This window comes from Hydra vulgaris, chromosome 12 (genome assembly GCF_038396675.1).
Source record: "Hydra vulgaris chromosome 12, alternate assembly HydraT2T_AEP".
NCBI lineage: Eukaryota > Metazoa > Cnidaria > Hydrozoa > Anthoathecata > Hydridae > Hydra > Hydra vulgaris.
This window is the reverse complement of record NC_088931.1, coordinates 10,326,214-10,346,660: the sequence shown is the minus strand read 5'-3', so window position 1 is coordinate 10,346,660 and position 20,447 is coordinate 10,326,214. Positions and strand designations below refer to the sequence as shown.

The following is a 20,447-nucleotide window of genomic DNA, read 5'->3' as shown; positions in this document are numbered from 1 at the left end:
GACATCACCTTCTAGTTGCCCACAGAAGAGTTTAGAAGTCTGGAAGTAGCTAAACATGCCGTTATGACTAAATTTATCACTCTTGTAAAATCATTTTAAAATTTGTGCCCCCCCAGCACCAAATATGAGGGCAATAAGTTACTAAGATTTATACGATTGCTATTCTAAACTAAATTTATATTCATCAACAGATTTCAAATTTCATCTAATAATACTTTAACATTCAAAAATTATGACTATGTAAAGTTTCCACCCTCCCCAAAATGAGGGGTTAAAATTGTTACATTGTCATAAATTTCAAACTCTATGATATTTTTAGATGAAATTTGAAATCTGTCGCTGAATATAAATTTAGTTTGAAATAACAGTTGTATAAAACTTGGTAACTTATTGCCTCACATTTGGGGTTGGTGGCACAAGTTTTGGGGTTTTGGTAGTTCCCAGGCTCCACTTAATGCAATTTTTTACAAAGTATTCTCATTTAGTATAAATATAAACATACCTGAATTTAAAGATTGCTCCATGTCTGTAAGTTATCTATCTTAATCACCAAAAAAAACTGTTGCGACCCCTGCATTTCTATGGTATTTTTCATTACAAAATCTAGCCAGTTAAATGTAGTTATAAATAAGCTGTATAATATATTATATTATTTTCAATGTTAAACTTAGAAGTGAATCTAGAGGAAGGTGGATTAGCCCTCCCCTATTAATATACCTTTCTTTCGAGCTGCAAGAGGAGAAGGGAGAAGAAGTAAAAATATAATCAACGTCATATTAGACTTTAAATTATTAACACTCAACATTTTAAAATATTTTTTGTTACATTCGATGCTAAATCTTTTTTCTTTGCTCCTTGTTTACTTCTTTTGTAAACATAGTTAAGCAAGAACAAATTTTTTTTCTTTGTTTGATTTTCCAATCAGTTCTTTAACTAGATTATTGGCCCTCTCGGACAACTCATTGACCACATCATAGGATTTAATAGTAGATTCAAACTCAAGATAAAAGTTGTTGAACTTCCAGAACTGTAAAGGGAACTTAAGCCACTGCAAATCACCCTTTCCATGTCTAATCTTATCAAAGCTGAGCCAAGGTTGCTAAGTTTTTAGAGAACAAAAAGATGAAGGCTGATCTTGTGCAAAGTCTAGAGAGTGAAAAAGCTCTTTATTGACCATAACATGTTTAAGTGGAGACACATTTGGTTTGGCGAGAAGTGTACTGTTCAATGCTTTGGCATTATCTTCTCTGTTTTGGCAACGTTTATCTGCTAAAGCACAACTAAGGCAGGAAGTAGCTCCAAGAAGATTTATGTCCATGAACCTCATCATCTTCAACAGAGCTTTTTTATCCTATGCAATATTTTAACATTATTAGATTAAGTCATTAGTCAAACAGTTAACGAATTATTTTTTATGCTGTTTTCTTATTTATAATTATTGTTTTTAATCTGATATGGGGCAGCAGTTGGTGATATTGCTCTAAGAAACCACTGAGTGTAAAAGATGCTGACAAACATAGCAATATCACGAATCTCTTCTATATTTTCTTCTGATAAATTTGGAATGGTTTCCAAAAGTAAATACATTTTAAGGTAACAACACTTTTATTATATCTTTTTTTTTTTTTTTTTTTTTTTTTTTTTTTTTTTTTTAACCAACCAAAGGCCCGAGGGGGGCCACTACAGTCGAGGAGGATACTCATTCTTCTTTTATTATATCTTTTTTTTTTTTTTTTTTTTTTTTTTTTCTTTAATTTTTTTATTTTTTTATTTTTTTATTTTTTTTTTAGTCGTTATTCGTGGTGCAACCCTCTCTCAACTCTTTAACTCTGAAACACAAACCTTGCCAAGCAAGGCCGCTGCGCGGAGAAACTAAGTTGAGCGCGGTACTTCCAGGGACGTGGTGGGAGTTGAACTCCGAACCTCTCGCTTACAAAGCGAGCGCTCTTACCACTACACCACTACCGCATTAAATATATATATATATCTATATATATATATATATATATATATATATAAATTTATATATATATATATATATATATATATATATATATATATATATATATATATATATATATATATATATATATATATATATATATATGCAGGCCTCGAAAGGAGTAAATGAGTGTGAGAGCAGAGAAAAGCTCTCCTAAAACAAATAAGGCAAGCCATGCAAGAAGCTGCTCTAAACAGTTTTTTATGGGAGCTTTCGATTTTTACGCAAGCAATGTGTTTATTCATTAAATAAATTGCTTATTAAATACAAAATTTAATTTTATACTTGTTACAAGAATATTATCAATTTATTTTTTCATAATAGGATGTTTTTCAAGACTTTTATTTAAAAATTCAATCAGTTAGTCCAATCTAATTAGAAACATTTGCATTTCAATTGGCACTCTTTTTTAATCTTTTTTTTTTGTAATAACCGTGTCTTAATTAAATATTGCAGTTTATTATGCTGTTGTTAGTTGATTGACTTTTTCATCTTTCATGATAATATGACTTTTTCATATTTCACAATAATGCTTCTCTTTTATAAACAACTTTGCAAACTTGACTATATTGTCATTAATGTTATAGTTACAGTATGCAAAAAAAATAATCGTATACTTAAAAAAAAATCATAATTTTAAAGATTGCATCAAAAAAAGAGTTGTCTGTTAAAGTATTTAAAAGTTTTTTTTAGATATCTTATCAAGTTTTGTTTTAAGAATTTATTTTTGTATTGGTGAATTAATTTCTTTTCAAACCTATTGAATTTTACACAATTGATCTAATGATGCATAAAATTGACTGTAAAAAAAATAATCGTACGGTTCAAAAATAATGTCAAATTGATCAAATTCTATGGAAATTAGTATCAAGTGGGGCCTCCTTTAGCCTTGATGGCCTCACCTAGATGATTTGGCATTGAGTTGATCAAATGTTGGGTCTCTTCTGTTGTTATTTTATCCCATGCCCACATTATAGCTTCTTTCAAGTTGTCTTTGCGTCTAAATGCTCGTTTGCCAATTTTTCTGTCCAAAATATACCACCAATTTTCTACTGGATTCAAGTCTGAACTTTGAGATGGCCATTCCAAAACACTGATGTTATTTGTGTTGAACCATAACTTCATTTTCTCAAGACCACTAGTGCAATTGATCGAAATAACATTGATATCATCATTAATGTGAAGAAAAATAGATTTGTTTTGGCAGCTAAATTAGCTTTAAAAGTTCAAGAAGATCGTAACATCATAGTGACTCCTGAAACAATCAGAAATTGTATAAGAGAACAATAACATAGAGGTAGGGTGGTTCAAAAAAAACTTTTTTTAGCTTCTAAACAAATGAAATGTCAATTGGAATTTTCGAAGTACTTAAAAATGCTGATATCATATTGGAAAAAATTTTCTAGTCAGATGAGTCAAAATACAATCTTGTCTTATCCGATGTAGTCCAAAAAGTGTGGTGAAAATAAGGAGAAGCTTATAAATTGAGTTGTTTGCGAGGTAGTGTAATGCATGGAGGAGGAAATGTGATGGTTTGGGTTGAAAAGAAGTGGGGAAATTTACATTTATTGATGACAAAATGGATGCTTCAATGTATTGTGAAATTCTCAAAGCTAACTTGCAACCATATACTTAAAAATTGAGAATGGAAAGCAATTTCATAGTCCAGCAGAATAACAATCCAAAACATACCGCTAAGAAAATGAAGGTATACTTTGGCATGAATAACATCAATGTTTTGGAATGGCCATTTCAAAGCCTGGACTTAAATCCAATAGAAAATTTGTGGTATCAACTCAATACCAAAATCATCTAGATGAGACCATCAAGGCTAAAGGAGGCCGCACTTGATACTAATTTCCATGGAATTTGATCAATTTGACCTTATTTTTGAACTGTAAAATTATTTTTTTTGCAGTCAATTTTATGCATCATTAGATCAATTGTGTAAAATTCAATAGGTTTGAAAAGAAATTAATTCACCAATACAAAAATAAATTCTTAAAACAAAACTTGATAAGATATCTAAAAAAAACTTTTAAATATTTTAACAGATAACTCATTTTTTTGATGCAATTTTTAAAATTATGACTTTTTTTTTAAGTGTACAATTATTTTTTTGCAAACTGTATTTTACAAAGTATTTCAAACTAAAGATTTTAAATAAAAAAAATCTCTCTGCACTGCATATCTGTGTTTGAAAAGAAAAGAAAATTTTCTTTTATATATATATATATATGGCCAATTCCATAGTTCAGTGATGCATCATGCGGAGAGATTTTTTTTAATAGAAATTTTTCTATAACTCAAAAATGATATCTTATTACTTTTTAGTTTTCGCTGAAATTTTAATTCTTGCTTGACTTATTAGATTTTTTTGTTGTAATTTATTCATTTGGCAATAAGGTAGTCATAAAAAAAGCCACAAACAATAAAGTTTTCATATCGTTTTATTTTACAGAAAAAAAACTATCAGTTCAGTGACGCAACGTTCAGTGACGAAACAAAAAGAGGAAATTAAAATCATTTTAAAAAGTTTTGTTATTTTGTAATAAATTTTAATTATACTCAGGTGAAACTAGCATCGGAACAACGTTATCATTCTGAACATAAAAATAATGTGATTTTGATATACCTTTGATTTTTCTTGAATAACTTAAAAATTGAACTGAATCCAAGTTCATTTTTTTGTTGTCTTGTATCGTTTTCTGACATGTGAATTACAGATATTTGCAAATCTTGTAATGCTAACGCAAAATCTGTTGCTGACCTGATTTCGTATTGACTAGTTTTAACTCTCAGGGTTGCGATTCGCTTAACAGTAGCTCCTATTCCGTCAACCACTCCTTTCCCGTGCATCGCTGCAAAGAAATGCCAGAAGAATTTTTTATGAAAACGTTTTTCAAACACAACCATTGCAGCCATAATGCTTTTGTTTTTGAACTGAGAAGTGGCATTATTGCTGAACATGTGTACTTCTTTGACTTGATCAGGAATAAAGTGAAGGATTTTGTCAATGTACAGTATAACGGAAGACTTAGTATGATCAGTTGAATCTGAAACTATGGCAAATGTTTTTAACTCAATCTTCCAGACTGCTAGGGTCATGATAGAAACTTGATTTTGACCAAAATGAGCCGCTTGTGGCTCATTTTGATAGAAACACCTAGCGTTTTCAGCCCAGTCAACTTGGATTACCGCAATTTCAGAATTAACACTCATCGAAACCTCCTTCAGTTTATTAAAAATTGTTGATTGGTTTTTCTTTACAAATGCGTGTTTAACGAACTTATCACGCATCGCTGATATGTGTTGGATGAGTTCTGTTACAGTAGACTTTTGAAATTTTTTCAATGTTTGCATATATTTTAGTTTCAGGCTTTCTCCACTCGTCCCAGGATACTTCGAAACCAAATGTATTAACAGTTTGCAAGTGTTTATCGAACTGTTTCATACCTTTGCATGCAACGCATTTTTCATAGGCGCAATTGTATGTATACGGTTCACAAACAAAGTTATTTATCATTTCAGATCCAACTTTGATTGAAGGTGCTTGAATTAATTTTGTTAATGCATTTAAGGCAAATCGCATATTTTCATGCAAACTATAAACACAAACATTATGCGGAAATTTTGTAACTGATTTTACATTGCGTGGACGAAGGTCGCAAAATTTGCTGAGTCCAATTTTTATGTGCAGATGCTTTTCCTTGAATAACTCGAAAGCTTCTTTTAGCGTATAATATAAATGACGTATCTGAATATTGTTTGCTTTTCCGTCAGATAATTGAATTCGAGTGACATCTTTTTTGTTTGGTGATATTTGGGAAAATTCATCTTAATTATAAAAGTTTACAACTGCTAAAACATCGCTTTCAGAAAGACCATACAGCTTTGAACATGCTGGAGGTAGACCCGAATTATCTTTACAAGCAGAGCTATTTGAAAGAATAGAAAGAATTTCAGATTGTTTCTCCTTTGAAAGTTGGTAGTGCTTTTAAAACTTTTTTCAATGCTTTTCTTCTTTGTTGAACATTTTTAAAAGATGAGCTTGGTCTTTGATATTGATTTAAAAGTATTTTTTTTAAAGCGCGACTTTTTAAAACTCTTAATTTTGCTTTAGCAGCATAAACTGCTTTTTTATTAGGATCCGCTTTCAATTTTTCTCGATATCTCTTAGACCTAACTCTGAACATTTCTTTCTTTTTACCAGCATTTCGAGAAACATAATTAGATTGGTATTCTGCATAACGTTTTTTTTTACTTCTAATTTTGATTCCATTTCTTAAAAATTTACAACTTTATAAGAGAATGTTAACATAAATCCATAAGTTTACTAATATTTACTAATAGCCCTTCACAATACTAAAATGCAAAAATTTATTCGAATTTGAAAAATTTGAAAACCCACAACGAAATCTGAACTTTTGGATGATATTTTGACTTCCTTACCGCGCTATTTTATAAAACGCTAATTATCCCGTTCAGTGACGCAACAGCTTTTAAACTATAACTATATGTTAATACAATGCTTTTTGACCAATTTTTTTTTTAGTAATGATTAAAAGTTTACATTAAAATATATAATTTCTAAAAAAACCTCGCCATAAAGCATAATTTCATTGCGATAATTAAACTTCTTTAGCTTTTAGTTCAGTGAGGCAACGTAATTTTTGAAGATGTGTATGTGACAAAAAAACACTTGAATTATTTTTAAAGAGTAAAAGTTTTTTTACTCAAGACATATATGTAGTCTCAAAGATTCTTTCTAAACAAAAATATGGATATGTTTTGTTTAAAATATTGCAATAACTTGCCCTCAAATTTTACTCACTTTTTCGAATAATAAAAAGAACAAACAGTTGCTAACATTCATCAAATTTATCTACTCGGTTCAAACATTTTCTACTCAAAATTTATTTTAACAATAATTTTAAGGTGTTTAAACTATAATTAAAGAAATAAAACCTTTTGAAAAAAGAAATTTTTAAACACAAAATTTATCTCTTCCATCGTGGAAATAGCCATATATATATGTAAAAATATATATATGTATAAATAAATAAATTTAATTTTGCTGTTTGCATATATTCAGCAAGAGTGCTCGATGAATAATAACAGAGCTATATAATTGATTTTTTAATGAGGTTAAATAAAAATAAATGCATAATTCTTACTACTAAAAGTTTCATACATTTTGCAATCATCAGGTAAAAAAAACATTGTTTTTTTTGTTAAAAAAAAATATATACTCTTAATAAACATCTTGCCGTTCAAAAACAGTTATAAAACTGTTACTATTTGCGAACATGGTTTGGTTTTTTAATCTTTAAGCTCATGGTTGTCAAGCATGGTTTGGTTTTTTTAATCTTTGAGCTCATGGTTGTCAAGCAAGAGCTTGTTTTTCATGACAGCACTTAGATATTATTTCTGTTTTTTTATTTAATAATTCTTGCGTACTTTTGTATGACAACACGCGTAGTTTTTCATGAAGGCAAAGCAAGCAGTTTTTTGTTACGTTGCTGTAGGCAGGTACTTGTTTAATTATTGACCAGGTTATAAATAACACATTATAGGATCTACATTTTCCTATTACTGAGCAGTTTTCTTTATTTATGCAATAGCAGGGTGGGTATTCTTTTGGTCGTTCTGAAATGGTTTTCTTGTTGTGGCCTATTATTATTCTTTCGATATTTTTGGTGCAGCTGTAACTCACTTTGATAGCATTTTGGTTGAATAGTTTACTTATGGGGTGGGATGTTAGAAAATATTTGTCGATTAAGTTTAGGAAGATATGTCGGACATTTAGATATGTCTGACATCTTTGAACGATATGTCTGACATCTTTGAACGATGTCTGACATCTTTGAACGATATGTCTGACATTAGAATGCTTTTACTATACAAAGGGTTAAACCATATTTCTTTTTCTTTTCTTTTCTTTTTTTCTCTTTTTTTCTCTTGTTTGCAGGTTATACTTTAAATTAAAACCAGTGAAGCCATTTTTTCTTGATTCATCTTGGTATTCTGGTATAGATGAATTAAATGTTTTTTCATTTGAGGAATTTTGTGATAATCTGTTGTTAATAGAGATGGGGATTTGCTTTATTATTTGAGGAGGATGGTTGGAACATAGATTTTCGTTTGGTTTTTTGAAAGGTTAGTAGGAGTCTTTTTCTAAGTTAAAGAATACATCTAAGAAGTTGACTGCAGGTAGGTTTGTTTGGATCTCTATTTTAAAACTGAAAATTTTTATATCTCTAATTATGTTTTTTTGCATGCTATCAATTTGTGATCCAGTTTTTTTACGAAGTATCATCAGACCATCGTCACGATATAGTTAAATGTCTTCTTTGTTTATTATTTTAGATAGTAAATGTAATATATATAGGCCCACCAGTTCTCAAACAATGCAAACAATATTGCATTACTTAGTATTTTTGATGTAATAGTGGGGTAAAAATTGACCATGTCAAATAAAAACGCAATGTTGTTTTTCTGGTATATTTTCAAACTGTTTGATTGCATCAGTGGTATTTTTTCATTGGTTTAAATTTAATACAGTTCTTTTTTTTTAATTTGTAGTATCAAGGTATTTTTTGCTTATGTGACCAAGTTCACTTTTGTCAGAGTGCAATATATGGCAGGGTTTATTGTTTTGGAATGAGTCTTTGTGGTCTCTAGTGTAATAAAAGCTTCAGATGTTGCTATCACTTTTATTCATTTGCTAAAGTTGAGTGCTATATTTTTGGCTTCAAGGTTAATTGTGTTTTTTAGTTTCTGTGGGGGTTTTTTTGTTCGCTTTTGTGATATTTTCATTAAGAAGTTTAGTGTGTTCCTTGAGTGGAAATTTGATAAATATTATTTGTTTTGTCGGCAAATAATAATACTTTAGGGTTTTTATATTTAATATTTCTCTATTTAATTTACTCTGAAATTTGCTGCGTATCTTTTCAAGTTTTATAAGGTTTATTAAATTGAGCAAATCGTTTTCAAAATTTTCCAATTCTTTGCACTGGGGTGGCATGTTATTCGTTTTGAACCCAAACGTTTCATTTGTTTTTGACTGGTTTTCTTTAAGTTTGTTTAAATAAAAAAATTTATAACCCCCCCCCCCAAAAAAAAAAAAAAGAAAAGAAAAAGAAATATGGTTTAACCCTTCGTATAGTAAAAGCATTTCTACCAATGTCAGACATATCGTTCAAAGATGTCAGACATATCTAAATGTCAGACATATCTTCCTAAACTTAATCGACAAATATTTTCGACAAGATCTGAAACGTGGATTCATCAGAAAAGCACACCTGAAAACAAATGTTTCAAAAAGTGTTAGTCTTTCATTAGTCTAAAGAAAATCGAGAAATAAAGCAGAAAATGACATGTTTAAGAAATAAATACCTTTCTCCAATCATTTGTTGTCATATTGCGGTGTTTTATAGCCCATTTCAGTCTTTTATCCTTCATGGCAGGCGTTAATTTTGGTTTTTTCGCAGGGCGGTAACACTTAAAGCCTAACTCATCTAAGCATCTCCTGACTGTGCAATTACTAATATTAATTCCAGCATCTTTAATCAATGTTGTGATTATTTTTCTGGGTTTCTTTCTATTCTCCAAGCAAATATTCCTGATAATTCTCTCAGGTCTTGGCATTGTAAGGCATTTTCCTTTACAGTTTTTACCGAGTGTGGATATAGGGTTTTCGCCATTTTTCATTTTTGATGCTATTCTTTGCACAGTCTGCCTAGAAACGCTAATTCTTCTTGAAATTTCTTGTTGAGATTTTTTAGTGTTGCTTAAAAGTGACCGTATTTCACTTTTCTTACAAACATTCACATCTTTTTTTTTACCCATTGTCAGAAACTTTAAAAAATTTAAAAGACAAATAAACACACTACAAAAATATGTAAAAAAAAATTAAAAAAATTGAAATAATGTATATTTTTGGAAAAACTACTTTCAAAGAAGTCTTTCACTTAATAAAACACTTAAAAAATTAAAATTTTGAAAAATAGTCGGTTAAAAATAACGTTTGAAGAAAGATCCTTAACACACACACAACAAGCTTCGGCACTCTACAAACGGTAACTGAACACAATTTCACGGTTTTACTTGTCAAAACATGCAAAGTACAGTGTTGCTAGCAACAAAATAGTGTTGCCTACACAATAATTTGTAATAATGTCGTAAATAATTATGAAAAATTGTAAATTTTTTGTTTGAAAGGTGAATTAATGCTGACAATATAACAAAAAACGTGATGGCCTTATTTCAATGGCCACCCACCGTATATATATATATATGTATATGTATATATATATATATATATATATATATATATATATATATATATATATATATATATATATATACATATATATGTATCAACCCTCAGAATTAGACAAAATGAGGTCGACAATAATTTGCCGACCTCAATTTTTTAGAGGTTGGCATCAGGTTGGCTAAAATTATTTGATGCAAAGGTCTTACCATAAAACATAGAAAAGAGGTCGGCAATTTTTTGCCAACCTCAAACACTTTCAGGTAGTTAAGTCGGCACTGCCGAATACTGACCCTTACTCCGAGGGTTGATGTATATATTATCATATATGAATTGCAACAACAGTTAATAAAGAATGTTTGTTTTTCAGATCAACATTGTATTTCTTGGCATGATTGCAGGAGTTTACTTTTCACATCGTTTACCAGCATTTTTTTCCCAAGATAAGTCAATCACTACTATTGTTGATGATGATGAAACTTTTCATATAAGGTAAATAAAACTTGCAATTTAAAAAACAAATTAGTAAAAATGAGAAAATAAATTATTAGTTTAAAAAATGTGCATACGTTTTATAAGTTAACTTTATTTGTTGACAAAAACAACTTTAACTGTTTTTCTTTTTTTTGTCTTTCTTTGTTAAAGAGTCTTACTAGTTCTTCTTTGTTAGAAAAAAAACAACTTTAAATATTTCAATAGCTTTTTGAAATGGTTAAGCATGTTATAAAATTTAATAAAATTTTAAGGAAATTACGGGTAATCAAAAAGCAACCAATCAAAAGTAATTTATTAAATAAAATTAAATAAGTTTTAGTCATAAATTTTTTTAGAGATAGTATTTATGGATCAGTTATTCTTCTACCTGTTGTTATTATTACATGGATGTTAGCATGCTTAAGAATGACACAAGACAGTTTATACATTAAATATGCTTTTCTATTCTTTAATACATTACTGGTAAGGAAATCGTCTTTTAAAATTAACTTTTGTATTTTTGGCAATATGTTATATACACTTTTTTTATTTAAAAGAGAGTATTTATATTTAATTATATTTACTTATATTTAATGTAAATTGATTATTAAAAAACTATTATTTTCAAAAAGTGGTAATAGAAAATAATGTTGCATTAAAATTGTTTGTAGAATTTATATTATTCAAATAATTCACCAGCTGTTTTCTTTTTTATACAGGGCATGGTATATCTGATTTCTTACTGCATTTTTAACAGAGAGGTATGTTTGCTTTATAAACAGTTTTTTTTTCTTTTCCCATTAAATAAGCCAATAATGTTGAAGCAAAAATCTTTTTTCAATAGATAATGAAAAGCGATAAGTTATGGGGTTATAGTACAGACTATGTGGACTCACCACCCACTTCAGCTATTAGGCCGATGAGAGCACATAAGCTCACTAGTCACAACAACCATGGTTTAGAACTTTCTCCAAGACTTACTAAAGTATAATGTATTTTGCAATTTTAATTTTATTTGTGTTCTGTTTAATATTTAATATCCCTCCATCCCAAATGTTTCCCAATTTTGACAACTTTCAAAACAATTTAATATTTGTATTTGATTAGCTTTCAACAGTCTATTCATTTTAGTTCTATTGTTTTCAATTTTTTATAAAGTTTAAATAGTCAATTTTGTTTTGAGGCTTCTAGATATAATTTTCTTTTTTTTTTAATGATTTGTGACAACTTCTAAAGCTTTATTGTTTTTCTATTTATTTTCTATATATCTATCTTTATTATTTTGAATATATTTTAATTGATATATTTAAATTGATATATTTTAATGATATTTGCACAGGCAATAGCGTATGATGGAAAGAATATTATTTCTCAAAATAAAGGGTGCATACCAAATGAAGTATACGAAGTTCAGGTATAAATTTTTTTATTTTACACATATAGGGGTGCTGAAAATAATAAAAATAATAAAAAAGAAAAAAAAAAAGAAAACTCTATTTGTCTTTACATAAGCTCACTATACAAAAAGATATGCACAAGGAAATTTTAAAATAAGCTCAATATACAGCATAATATAAAGCAACCTTAACATATAGATTTTTATTGATAGGTTTATTGATATAAGGTATATTGATTATAGGTATATTGATATAACGCGTTAGTGGTGTAGTGGTAGAGCGCTTGCCTCATAAGTAAGAAGTTCCAAGTTCGATCCCCACCACGTCCCTGATAGTACTGCGCCCAACTTGTTTCCCCGCGCAGCGGCCTTGTTCGTCAAGGTTTGTGTTTTGGAGTTATAGAGTTGAGAGAGGGTTATAATCACAAAAAGTAGCCTCCTCGACTGTAGTGGCCCTCTCGGCCTTGGGAAGGTGAATAATTTAAAAAAAAAATATGTTATTGATTTTAGTTTTAATTGATTAATTATCTTAATTACAACATTGAGCTTAAAAACTTAATATATCATTGGTCTATAAATTTATAAACATTTGTAAGAAAATGCTAGACTGTTTTGAACTTTTAAAATAGTACTTTTTAACTAAAAAAAGTATTTTATACTTTATGGGGTATTATATATAGTGTATGTATTTTATAGTGACCAATGATTTATTATTTTTTTAAACTCAATGTTGGATCCTTATTTTTAACCTCCGTAAGTATATTAGTAATTTTACAAAAGCGTAAGTAAAATAGGACTAAAAGAATTGTGGAATTGCTTCATATTCATTATTATGTTTCAACTTCATTTTTAGTTAATTTTGTTTTAGTGTAAATATAGATTTGTTTATTTATTCGAAATCAGTGTTCTAAAAAACCGAAGAAACTCAATTTTTTTTTTATAACTTTCAATAAATATGTTTCATAATTACATAAAAAAAAGAAAACATTATTTTTTCCATTTGTGTCTAACAAGTTTTTATTCTTATTTGTTTAACCACCACTCATTTTTTATTCTTGCTTGTACAATCAACACTTATTTTTTATTCTTACTTGTTCGGCCAACACTCAATTTTTTTCTTTCTTGTACAGCTAACACTCAATTTTTATATATTGTACAGCCATCACTAATTTTTTATTATCTCTATAAAAATAGACAAAAAAAATTGTTTATATACGTGTTTGATTTTTTGGTTTTTTAAAGGATATGTTCAGTCTGTAGGAATGTTAAGAACTAATGATGCTAGTAGAAAAAAACTTTTAAGCATTTAAAATGATTATAAAAAGTTTGCAATATAAACCTTGATCAAAATATTCTTGGCTCTGTTGACTGATCGTGCTAATGTTATTAAGAAATTTGGAAAACTTAGATGTTTTTCATAAATTTTGTCACTCCTAAGATATTCATCTTGCTGTTGTTAATGTCCTTTACAAAAAGGAGTATTCGGATGAACTTTGGCCTGAAAATAACAATAAAAGTAAAAGAAATCGATGGTAATGATTAAAATTTTGATAATGACCAAGGTTCAGCATTGACAAGAAGAGTTTCTGCAATGATGTGATTTAATCAACTAATAATCTTTGTGAAACAATAAAAAATTAAAATATTTGGCAAGATATTCAGAAAATCTCCAACCAAAAATGTTCTTTTGCAACATTGTTTGAAAGGTGCTTAAGAAGCAACGATCAATACTTTTTGATCACAAAGACAAGATCACATTGATCAAAATGCTTTCAAGATATCTAGAGGTCAAAATTATTTTAAATCCTATTCTACAGGTGATGATCTTATTGAGGATTGAGTAGATTTTTTAGAAATATTTAAGGCTAGGACTACTGCTCCTTGTAAAAGAGATGTTGACATTTCTACAAATGAAAAATTTTATAATTTACTTTTTCAAAATTGAATGAAAACATAAGTGCTGTTGGTAAAAATCTATCAAATATTGTGTCAGAAAAAATCAATGATTATGCAATAGAAAACAAGTTTTCTATTGCATAAAATTCTTTGTGTCTTGTGATAAAGAAATTTTATAATTTGTAAAAATTTCAAAATGCTTTATAATTTTTGTCTTATGCAATCCCATACTTAATTTTTGCGGTAGCATGTCTAATTTTGCTGTGTCAAGAACTATTGATATATGTTTTTGATCCATGTATAAAATATTGGCAAAATTAATGCACAATTAATGCTTTATACTTTCCAGTATAAAGCATTAATTGTGCATTAATTTTTGTTTCTTCTAGTTCTTGTGGAAGAAAACTATTTTTTATTCATTTTAAAAATATTATTAATTTTATATTTAAATGATGTATGCAATAATGACAAGGATGTTAATGATTATTTATAACATAATGACAAGTATGTTAATGGCTCTTTTTAAAAGAGTATGATGTTTGTATATTTCATACTCTTTTAAAAGATTAAATTTTTTATCCATAACATGTTTTATTGCATAAATCACATGTAAGAATTAACATCTTTAGAGGGAAATAAGTTTGCTTACTGGTCAACAAATCATCAAAGCAAATTTTTATATTTTCAGAAAAAAGTTTTATTAAGATAGTAGTTATTTTTGATTTAATTAAATAAAAACTTCTATTACGGATGTAACTCTTTATATTTTGAATTAATTTTTATACAATATTTCAAGGGAGTATAGATACCCTAATCAAATATATAATATATGAATAGAAAAACAATTAAAAACAAAAACAAAAACAAATCAATGCAATAGTTTCTTTTGATTCAAGTATCAAAACATAGGTTTCGATATTTTAAAAATGGCTAAGCCTATAAAAAGTAATATAGATAAAGAACAATGTAAAGCTTTTTATGAGATTAAGAAAGACAATAATATAAAGATATATCCATTCTATAAAGGATCTGGACTAGTCCGAAATAGTTCTGATAGTGCTTTAGACAAGAAGCTAACAACATTTAGGAAGGAAAACAAAAAAAATTAACTATAATCCAACTCCACAAGCCATTCCTAAAGTTCAAAACACACTCAGAAAATAAAGCAGGTCAATTTACAGTTTAAGAATACAAAGATCTTTACCCGAGTGATGTTATACCACCTAATTTGTATGGAGTCATAAAAGACCACAAGGCTGAAAAGAACTACCTGATGAGAGTTATCGTAAGCACTATTGGAACGGCTGCATACAAAATTTCAAAATTCTTAACTGATATGATACAACCCATCCTCAATAAGTACAATACACATTTAAAAAACTCTAAACAATTTGTAAACTTAGCTAAATCATGAAATATTGACAAAGATGAAATCCAAGTGTCTTTTGATATCATTAATTTATATTGTTCAGTCACAGTAAAGGAAGCAATAATTGTCCTTATTGTGAGATTAAAAAATGATCCTAGTTTTACATCAAAGTTTACTTTTGATGAAATAAAAGTCTTTTTAGATATATGCCTTTTGCATTGTTATTTTTTATTTGAACACAACATTTATGAATTAGAAGATTTTGGACCTATCAGTTTAGGACTTATGGTAGTAGTTGCGGAGTTTTTTCTACAGTTTCACGAAAGTAATGCTATTGCACAAGCAATTTCCATATTGTTGATGAATCCCATTCTTGTTTTAACTCCACTGAAGATGCGAAAAACTTTTTAATATTACTTAATAACCAACATAAAATTATTCAGTAACCATGTATAGGGGTGGTGGAAGCTTTTTTTGGAGTTTGAGATATCTAACTTCCAGACATGGAGCAAACTCCAAACATTTATATGTTTATACTTATGTCAAGTATGGATGCTTTGCAAAAAATTGCGATGATTGGAGCCTGGGAACAAAAAAGCCCCAAAATTTTAGCCCCCCGCGCCCCAAGTGTGAGAGCAACAAGTTGATGAAAATTTTTTTGAACTATTTTCAACTAGACTTATATTCATCGATAAATATTAAATTTCATAGTAAAATATTTTAGCGTTCAAAAAATATGACCATATTAAGTTTAAACCCCCCTCAATTTGGGGGTTGCAAATTTTATATTGTCATAATTTTTAAACGCTGAGAAATTATATTATGAAACTTAAAATTTCTCGATGAATATAAGTCTAGTTGAAAACAGTACAAAAAATATTTCATTAACTTGCTGCTCTCACGTTTGGGACATGGTGGGCTAAAATTTTGGGGTTTTTTTGTTCCAAGGCTCCAATCATTGCAATTTTTTGCTAAGCATCCTTATTTGACATAAGTATAAACATATAAATGTGTAGAGTTTGCTCCATGTCTGAAAGTTAGATATCTCGAAAACCAAAAAATGCTTCTGCCACCCCTGACTATGGAAATCAACAATGAAAATAACACGCTAAACTTTCTTGACATAACTATTATTAACAATAAATCTGGGACGTACAATTTTAAAGTTTACCATAAAGATGTCATAAATAATGTCAAAGTCAAACCCAACTCATGCTATGATCCAAAAATTATAAATAGAGTTTTTAAAGGATTTGTCCTTAGGGCATTATATTTATGCTCTGATAATAATATTTAACAAGATTTATTTTTGATGTTTTTGTAGAAAATGGCTATAAAAAAACAAATAAAAACCACTAAAGAAAGTTTACATAATAAAAAACAAAACATTAAAACTCAACATTTATCAATTTCATCAAAAAATATTTTATCTTTACCATGGATTCTAGGAATTAGCCCAAAGTTAAAAAAAGTTTTCAAAAGAGCAAGTTACACACCAGTCTTTAAATCACCAAAAAATTTACAACATATACTTACCACAAAAAATAAACCTCCTCTTCCTTTAAATTTTTACCCAGGTGTGTACAAACTTGAATGCTCCTGCAAAAAAAATGTTATATCAGTGAAACAAAATTAAAAACCTTATCTCTCATTTACTAACATTAGAAAAATACATACGAAGGAAAATGGGATTATTTGGCAATATTGGAGTATTCAAAAAGCTGTCATGGTAATTTTACATGGAACAATAAAAATACTTTAAAAGTAGAGTTCAGCAATCCTTCCAATGGCAGTTTGAATCAGGATGACGGAGGTTACATCACAACTTCCTTTTAGAAACCTATGTTTCGATATTTGAATAATAAAAAACTATTGCATTGATTTGTTTTTGTTTTGTTTTTAACGGTTTAATATACTTGATAACGACGGTATCTATACTCCTTTAAAATATTGAATAAAAATTGATTCAAAAAATGAAGAGTTACATCCATAATAGAAGTTTTTGTTTAATTTTATATTTAACTCTTTAATGATGTCTTTTAAAATTTATTTTTGATTTCTTCTACAAGACACAAAAACAAAAATAATGTTCATAGCTTTTCAACTTTTTACTTACGTATTTGGTATTTGATTACTTTAAGCTCTAAGAAAGGGTTCAATTTATTTGTAGTTCTGATTTGTGTCTGATTTGTTTATAGGTATCAGATTTTTTTTAGTTAAGTTAAACATTCCAGTTGTTCAACACTTATTTTGAGTGAATATATTCAATTTTTCCAAGCATAACAAGAAACACTTGTTATATTACAGTTTTGAGATTAAATTTTTTTTTTCTCTATTCTTTTTGCGCACAATCTGCACTAATAATTTTTTGTTTTGCAGTTCTATCTAAAGATGTTTTAAGTTTAAAATAAAATTTTAGGTTTATGATAAACGTTTTCCTTCATCATTAACATAGAATGCATACTGTTTAAACTTTATTCCTTTTAAAACTTCTGAACAAGAAAGTAATAATAACTTACAAAAATGTTGCAGCGAGTAGTATAAAATGTGCTGCTAAAGAAGTTTAAAAAAATGATGTATTAGAAACGAACAAAGATTTATTAATGCTTTATTAACTAAACTAAATTAAAAATAATTTTTGAATGTCCCTATCTTCCAAAATGTGTTTCTAGTATTTAAAATTTTGTATTCAATATATTGCACAAAATAAACATAATTCTAGTATTAGGTCTTTGGATCCCTTGATGGCTTTACAAGCTTTTTTAGCAGCACAAGTCATCACAAGTAATTAGCTTATAATGTTAATTTAACTAAATCTCTTTACCATTGTCAGAAATCTTAAAATTTTTACTAACATTGTAATATTTTCTGCTATTTTAAATACTGAAATCGGAAAAAAAAAATTCGATTTATTTTTGAGCTTGTTTTATAAACACAAGTTTCTTTTATGAGAGAAATTAGGATGACATTTAACTTGTTATCAGCTTGTTCATTTTCTGAACTAACCCTTTCTTTAATATTTAAACAAACTGACTTCCAACAAAGCTGCAAGCTATCACTATTTATGCTGAAGCAATCCTGAAAGCTATTACTATTTATGCTGGGAGTAAATAAAAAACAACGAGAAGAGCTAAAAAGCAATAAAAGCGATTAACTAAAGAAGACTTAAAAATTGTAAGTTGTTAGAGTCAAAAAAACATAAAGACGAGAGAGGACTCCATAAGTGATGTTCATGGAAAAAAACTAGATAAGTTTTTTTCAGTAACAGTAAAAAGACGCGACTCAACTAAATGGTAAGTCACATGTAATTGAATTTTGACTGATGAAACAAGTGATAATAGCTAACTTGAGCAGCAGCCATGGTAACATATTACCATGGTAGTATTTGTAGAAAAGAAAAATTCAAGCTTAGAAGCAATGTCAACTATATTTACAAATGCTTTATCTAAAAAAGAAAGGGTTTTGTTATAAGAACCAGCTCAAACTTGACATCAGTATTCCATTCAAGGATGAGTAAGAGATTTTTAGAGGCAGATAATGGAATCAGGAGTAAGAATGTGATAAGCACAATAAAGAGAGGCACCCTTAGCGGATACAAACTTTGGAATGGATTGCATATTTGGTTTCCGTGAGAAGTCAGCATTTAAAAATAATCTGAGAAGTCATAAAGTAGAAGGTTTAGTAAAAGTGTTGCCATTTATCAGTATAGGAATATTAACAATTTTACAATAATTATTAGAAGTAAATAACTAAGTTTTGTTTTGGGTAAAGTTCACCAGCCACTTCAAGCCCCAAGCTGTCACAGAAGAAAGATCATATAAAAATTAGGTGTCTGCTCTAAGCAATCAAAAAGTGATTTTTGATTGTTTAGAGCAGATGATTTGTTTCAATACTGCAAAATTTAGTTGCATTGTCAGCAAATTAGAGGATAATCTTTATGAAGATTATCCGGCAGATACTAAATAAAGATGGGGAACAGCACAGGATCAGGATAAAATCTTTTGATGGCCCAGATATACAGTGCAGGAAATGAAGGAGAGTGTTGTCTTATCAAGGACGACTCTAATTCTGCAATTAGAAAGAAATGAATTAGAAATAATACTGCCCTTAGAAATAAATGAATAGTGCAATTTGAATGAAATGTTTAGAAAGACCAGCATGCCAGCCTTTATTAAAACCCTTTAATAGAGTCTGACATGCTGGTCGTCTCCATGAACTCATTTCATATGGTGTATCAAATCAAATAAGAGAATACCGTAAACTTTTATTGACATGAATGAAAATTTATAAAAGTAAAAAAATATATAATACACAATTGTTGTTTAAATTTTTTCTTTAATAGTTAATGAAATGCTTTATATATTTTTAAATTTTTGATTATCACTAATATTTGTGGTATCGGTCTAGTTTTTTAAATAGAGTTACTTTTTTTCTTTCTTTTTTTAAATACACTTTTAATACTGCAAATAGTTCCGTTATATAGTTGGTTAATCAACATAGTCTGTTAATCCTGGACACGCAACTTTGTAACACTTTTTCTAACCTGATTCGTTTCACTGCAAGCTTTTATTTCCCAGATGGTGGTTTTTTTATTTTACTTTACACCAGTTTATTTAGGTAAAAAAGTTTGTCACAAACAATGAAGTCCAATCGGTTAAGGTCAGGAGAGTTTGGCGGCAAATGTTTTATTTTAATTGCAGCTGGAAAGTTGTTTTTACACCATTTTTGGGAAAGTTGTTGAGTGTGAGCAGTCGCCCACTTAGTTGCATATTTTATTTATTGGCTTTATTTGTTCCAAACAGCACACAACTTTTTGGGAAACTTATTTTTCACCCCGCTTCTCCAGATTCTCGTGTTTCGTGCGTTACATAATGTAATGTAATGTAAATGTACATATGTAACATAAGCTATTTCTGCCAAATATCTTTCCATCAGATGACAAAATTCCAAATGTTTTTTTATTTTATGAAATTGTTTCGTATCCAATTTGCAAACTTAATTTTTTTTGGAAAATTCTTCCGATTTTCTTTTC

The 20,447-nt window shown here is 28.6% G+C and overlaps 1 protein-coding gene across 2 annotated transcripts in view; it reads left to right on the top strand.

Moving 5' to 3' along the window:
* The window catches only part of LOC100197784 (uncharacterized), a 133,123-nt gene that overhangs the window by 110,476 nt on the left and 2,200 nt on the right, over nt 1-20,447 (top strand). For both annotated transcript variants that reach the window (XM_065811818.1, XM_065811819.1), the window contains exons 44-48: nt 10,651-10,772; nt 11,111-11,237; nt 11,474-11,515; nt 11,599-11,739; nt 12,094-12,168. In XM_065811818.1, coding sequence (XP_065667890.1) covers nt 10,651-10,772; nt 11,111-11,237; nt 11,474-11,515; nt 11,599-11,739; nt 12,094-12,168 — 507 coding nt within the window. The remainder of the gene's footprint in view (nt 1-10,650; nt 10,773-11,110; nt 11,238-11,473; nt 11,516-11,598; nt 11,740-12,093; nt 12,169-20,447) is intronic.